Genomic DNA, 5,919 nt, shown 5'->3' on the forward strand with positions numbered 1-5,919 from the left:
CCACTGCCCCCCCCCCACAGGTCAACAACTGTCCCAGCTCCACCTCATTACAACATGACTTCATCAACTTATACCTCGTACCTCGTATAGATTATACTGTAGTAATACTTGTTTGTACTACATCAATACTTCTTAGATCAGGTTTTATCTTCATGTATGAATGAAAAGGTACTCGTGTCACGGTTCACAGTACTTCATTACTATGAACATCACATCAACACTGTGTATATTTTATAGTAATACTACTAATGTACTTGTATGACGTTAGTACTAGTTAGTATCTGATCATTAGGAGATACTGCAGTTGTCCATCATCAAATACTATGTTGTATTTCACCGTTTGAGGTACTACCTCATATGAAGGAGGTGAAACCTGGTCAGTACAGTTTTACCACCAGGTGTCACTGCAGTATCTCACAGTGATGTGACGTCATCAACAGTGAATTATTTCCATCATTGTTTCTGAACAACAGTGAATCTTCAGATCGTTAACGTGGAACAAATACGTCACACGAAAACCTGACCCGTCACTGAAGAACTGCTCCATGTAATACCTCTTTACACCACAAGGGGGAGCTGTGCCACTGCAGAATGGTCAATGTGGGTTTTAATCAAACTGGACTGTGGGACAAGAACTGGGTTTGTGAGTGTGTACTGTGTGTACTGTGTGTACTGTGTGTACTGTGTTCACTACAGAATCCCAGGAGTACACAGACTTTGAAGTACACAGAAGTACACAGATACTGAAGGTCTGTTTAACTGTTCCACCACAGAGTCACCTTCACAGTTTACAGCAGGGATGACGCCACCTTCAGTTTGAAACAGATGGTGTGAAACCTTTTTTTTTTTTTTTTTTGGAACAGCAGAGCAGAAAAACTCACCTTTTGATTTATCGTCATAACTATTTATGTTCCAGCTCATCTGCTTCCTGTAGAAGGTGATTTAATTTTTTTTTTTAAAACGCTGACCTTAAGCTGCTGCCAGAAAATCCTGAGACCCCGAGACCCCGAGACCCTGAGCCCCTGAGACCCCGAGACCCTGAGACCCCGAGACCCTGAGACCCTGAGACCCTGAGACCCTCAGACCCTGAGACCCGAGACCCCGAGACCCTGAGCCCCTGAGACCCCGAGACCCTGAGACCCCGAGGCCCTGAGACCCTGAGACCCTGAGACCCTGAGACCCTCAGACCCTGAGACCCGAGACCCCGAGACCCTGAGACCTCGAGACCCTGAGACCCCGAGACCCTGAAACCCTAAGACCCCGAGACCCCGAGACCCCGAGACCCCGAGACCCTGAGACCCTGAGACCCTGAGACCCTCAGACCCTGAGACCCGAGACCCCGAGACCCTGAGACCCCGAGGCCCTGAGACCCTGAGACCCCGAGACCCTGAAACCCTAAGACCCCGAGACCCCGAGACCCTGAGACCCTGAGACCCTCAGACCCTGAGACCCGAGACCCCGAGACCCTGAGACCCCGAGGCCCTGAGACCCTGAGACCCCGAGACCCTGAGACCCTGAGACCCCGAGACCCTGAGACCCCGAGACCCTGAAACCCTAAGACCCCGAGACCCCGAGACCCTGAGCCCCTGAGACCCCGAGACCCTGAGACCCCGAGGCCCTGAGACCCTGAGACCCCGAGACCCCGAGACCCTGAGCCCCTGAGACCCCGAGACCCTGAGACCTCGAGACCCTGAGACCCCGAGACCCTGAAACCCTAAGACCCTGAGACCCCGGAGACTGAGAGGAAATCTCGGAACATTTCGTCAAATAAAACCACAGTGTGATAACTTTATGGGTGGAAGGAGCTCATGTCCACCCCCTGCAGGCCACTCGCTGAACAGATCCTCCTTTTTTTGTTTATTTCCCTTCTTTGACAGTTTTACACCCTGACCTGTGCCTTCTTCTCTGTGTGGCTCAACTCGTGGCTCCATTCCAGTCTCTTTCACCCTCATCTTCATTCTCCATTAGCATTAGCATTGTTAGCCAACCTACTTAAAACTACAGTTGCTCTGTACGGGTTTAGGGCTGCGTTTCAGCCACCAGTGTAGGAACCCAAACCCATTCAAGCGTTAACGTGGAGACTGATTGGATGACGGAGTTTGGATTCATGAAACACCAACAGCTCAGTTCAGCCACAGACGGTCTGTTGTCTCCATCCAGGCTCATTAACATGACAACAGCGCCACCTTCAGTACATTAACAGGGGTCAGACTGGAGCCTGTGTTCTTCAGACTCCAAAGGTGTGAACAGATTTCTTTCTGCCTGACGACAGCTGAGCGTCTGATTGGCCGTCGTCCTGTTCTTGTCTACAATCAGACGCTGTGGAATTCTCCGTCGAGAAGCTGCGACCATCGCCGTGCGTCTGTGTTTACACAGAGGAAACGGAAACGGTTCACGTCGTTGAACAGACGCTCGGCTTCACGTTGTTCTTTTTTCGCGGTCGAACCGAAGATCTGACAAAATATTTAAATGTCGCACTTTTACTTTAGAACTTTTAAAATGAAGTGGAACATTAGTTTGATTCATCTTTGTTGTGTCTCCAAAATAACCCCCCCTCCACCAAAAAAAGAGAGAAAAAGAGAGGGGGGGAGAGAGAGAGAGAGAGAGAGAGAGAGAGAGAGAGCAGAACAACGTTAGAAAAACAAACCCGGGGGAAACGACTGTTTTGTTTTTTTGGTTTTTTTAATGCAGACGTTACAGAAACACTGGGGGAAAATATTCAGAGATTCAAACAAAACAATCCGACCGTTACAGTTTATCTATCTACGCAGATGATACACTGAATAAGTTGAGGTTTTTTTTTTGGGGGGGGGAGGTTATGTTTAGTTTTGTTTTTCTCAGCTGTTCTTCATGACTTCCTAACTAAAAATATAAAGTCACTTTTTTTTTGCTCAGTGCAGGATTTAACAACCTAAAATACAGCGTTACTTTAAGAAGCACCAGCTGCTTTTGTTGATTTTTCTGAACAAATTTAGAGTTTCACCAGAAACACCATAAAAGGAGTCTGGAGGCTCACTCAAAGAACTAGCATAATTAGCTAACTTTAACTAGCTAAAACCTTATGACAACAATATTAAAAGCCAGGTTAATACACAACGTATCACCTGAATCTAAAACACGTTAGCTAGCTAGCTGGTATGTTGACGTATTGCAGCGATTGTTGATAGATTTTTCCGCCACCTACAGGTCTGGAGTGAGTACATCAGTGTCAGAATAGAACGTTATTAATTTGTTATGACCAGCGATTGATCGGTCACAAAAAAAAAACATCTGGTTTCGCGGTCGATCATTTTGTACAAACATTCTAAACATCAGAGAACGGATGAGAAGAATTTTACGGTGATCCAAAAAAATCTTCCGGCTGTCGTTATATATGTGACACTAACTGTGAGGTCACTGTGTTATCATCAAAAAAAAAAAAACTCCTGTGACCCACCTGAGGGTCGCGACCCAGTCTTTGGGAAACGATGTGTTAGAGAAGACAAATCAGAAATGTCCAGAAAGTTCCAATCTCTAACATTTAGTCCTTTAATGGAACTGAACGTCTAATATCTGATGACCTCACTGTGACGTGTCATTGTTTGTCTCCGACTGTTGTTGACCCCTGGTGGTTGACCTCTGACCCTGGACGTCAACAGTCGCTCAGCAGAGATGATGTAAACACAGAAAAGTTCACTTCACTCCCGTCACATCTTCACCATTTCATTAGGAACGTCCTGGTTTCCTCCCATATTTTCTCTGTCTCCCCCGTCCTCCACCGTCCTCCCCGTCCTCCCCCGTCCTCCCCGTCCTCCCCCCAGAGTCTTGTCTTTTTTAATTATTATTAGTCATTTCGATGAAAAACACAGAGGAACAGAGTTTTTCTCCGAGGCTAAAAAGAAAACCAAGCTACAGAGGGGGGGGGAGGGAGAAGGAACAACTACTGGACAGAAGACGTAACAGAAACATCAGAGAAAACCAGGACAGAAATAACGTCTCTGAGAATTGTACGAAGACGAAGGAACCAATGAAAACAGAGTAATTAACCATCAAAGAGAATTCCGCTTTAATGTTTTCTGTTTAAAGTCTGAGCCCGAGGCTCCACTTCACTGGTGAGAGAATATATAATACAGAAGAAAAGACTTAACATCCATCTGGGTTTTATTTTTAAAATTCATTATAAGCTGGAGATGTCACCAGGTGGGGGCACTATAACGCAGAGGAACAGCTTCAGCTCTGGGCTGCAGTACCAACTCCACACCACAGGGAACACAAACACTTCAGTGAGATGTAAATTCAATGTCTGCAATTTTTGGATCAATTTCTCATTTTCAGCTGATACTGATTTTGGAGTGAAAGTTAACGACGTCCAGGTCAGGAGGTCACCGTCCTGGATGTCAAAACCTCCGTTCAAGATCTGACTAGTTTTTAGTCGTACTTCCAAATCTTGTTGTTGTTTTAAAGCCTCAATTCAACGACAACAGTCGTCGGTTTTCTCACCTCCACAAAGATGAAACATGGGATGATGGAGTAGCTGCGGAGCGTGTGGTTGGACGCCATCTTGTCTCCACTTGGAGACGTCTCCTCGGGGGATTTACAGCAGCTCACTCTGAAAACAAAAAAAAAAGAGAAGGGGGGGGGGGGGGGGGGGGGGGGGGGGGGGGCTTTGACAGAGGAGGTGTCACACGTGTGTGTGTGTGTATGTGTGTATATTCAGCAGGTTCTAAAGCTATGGTGAGTGCACTGCTGCTGCAACGGAGAATTTGATTCTAGTTCTGAGGAACGAGGATGAAGATCGGCTCAAGACTAAAAACAAATTTAAATAAAAAATACTTTTTGAGAGCCATTCTTTCATGCTCACAAAAGATATGAATGCCTCTGTGCCAGCACTCTCTGCTGCGTCACTTTAATACACTGAAAAATAAAGCTAAATATAAAATCACATTATTTTGAAAACGACTCTGAAAAATAAAGCTAAATATAAAATCATATCATATTATTTTGAAAACGGCAGATTGAAGATTTAGGATTAGAAATGAACAGAGACAGAATTTTTTTTGTGAAAAATGTCAACAAATCTGATGTGTCTTAAAGAAATGGAAAAAAGAAAAACATTGTCTTTCGACTAATAATAATTAAAAGGTAATCAATGCCTCAAACTGCCAACAGGAGGTGTTGTTTTTTTGGTATTTCGTTCTTATCATTTCACGTCTCCTCCTAGAATCGTAGCTCAGATTGAAACGACAATTATTTTTACAGTCAAACTGGAAAGTCGTCCTTTCTCCTGTTGTGTCTTTAACATTTCGATGTTAACGTTCGCGTCACGTCGGCCGCTCCAACACAAGGTGGTGACATTTCCACATGTGGAGCGGAACAGAAGAATGAAACTATTCCTAACTCCTCAGATGGAGTTAAACATCACACTTTTTTTTTTTTGCCTCTTCATGATGTTCTGGGAGAAAATAAAGAACTTTGATCTGAACAGAGCAGCTCAGAATTCGACAGCACAAACAGTGAGAGAACCGCGGAGAGCACGGATCACAGCAGCCGTCAAGAGTCCCAGAGACGCAGAGACGGTGTAAATGTTTACCTCAACTACAAATTCATTTGTGCTGCATTCTAAAGTTTTTTTTTCCCCCGTGGCATCGACGCCAAGTCGCTGCAGAAGTTTGTACATTTGCTTCGTACGAGGATTTCTAACTGGGACTCTGGGATTGTTTGTACTTTTATTCCGACCTCAGCTGAACGACGAGAACTGTTTGTACTAATACAGTATCTGTGCGTCAAACAGTCAGTTATAACCTTCAAACCAAGGTCAGTTTAACGACGTCTGTACGGACGGAATCTCAGGGTCGGAGAAGTTGACAAAGCTACAAATACAAAAACTTCTTTTTCCTGTTTTAGGAAAATCATCTCTGGTCCAACCCTGCAGAGTCGACT

General features: G+C 45.1%; 1 protein-coding gene across 3 annotated transcripts in view; it reads right to left on the reverse strand.

The window, feature by feature from the left end:
- plppr1 (phospholipid phosphatase related 1) overlaps positions 1-5,919 on the reverse strand; it is a 30,762-nt gene that overhangs the window by 15,474 nt on the left and 9,369 nt on the right. For all 3 annotated transcript variants that reach the window (XM_008326104.3, XM_025062603.1, XM_017038936.2), the window contains exon 2: positions 4,480-4,588. In XM_008326104.3, coding sequence (XP_008324326.1) covers positions 4,480-4,539 — 60 coding nt within the window. In that variant the 5' untranslated portion in view covers positions 4,540-4,588. The remainder of the gene's footprint in view (positions 1-4,479; positions 4,589-5,919) is intronic.

This window comes from Cynoglossus semilaevis, chromosome 14 (genome assembly GCF_000523025.1).
Source record: "Cynoglossus semilaevis isolate Cse_v1.0 chromosome 14, Cse_v1.0, whole genome shotgun sequence".
NCBI lineage: Eukaryota > Metazoa > Chordata > Actinopteri > Pleuronectiformes > Cynoglossidae > Cynoglossus > Cynoglossus semilaevis.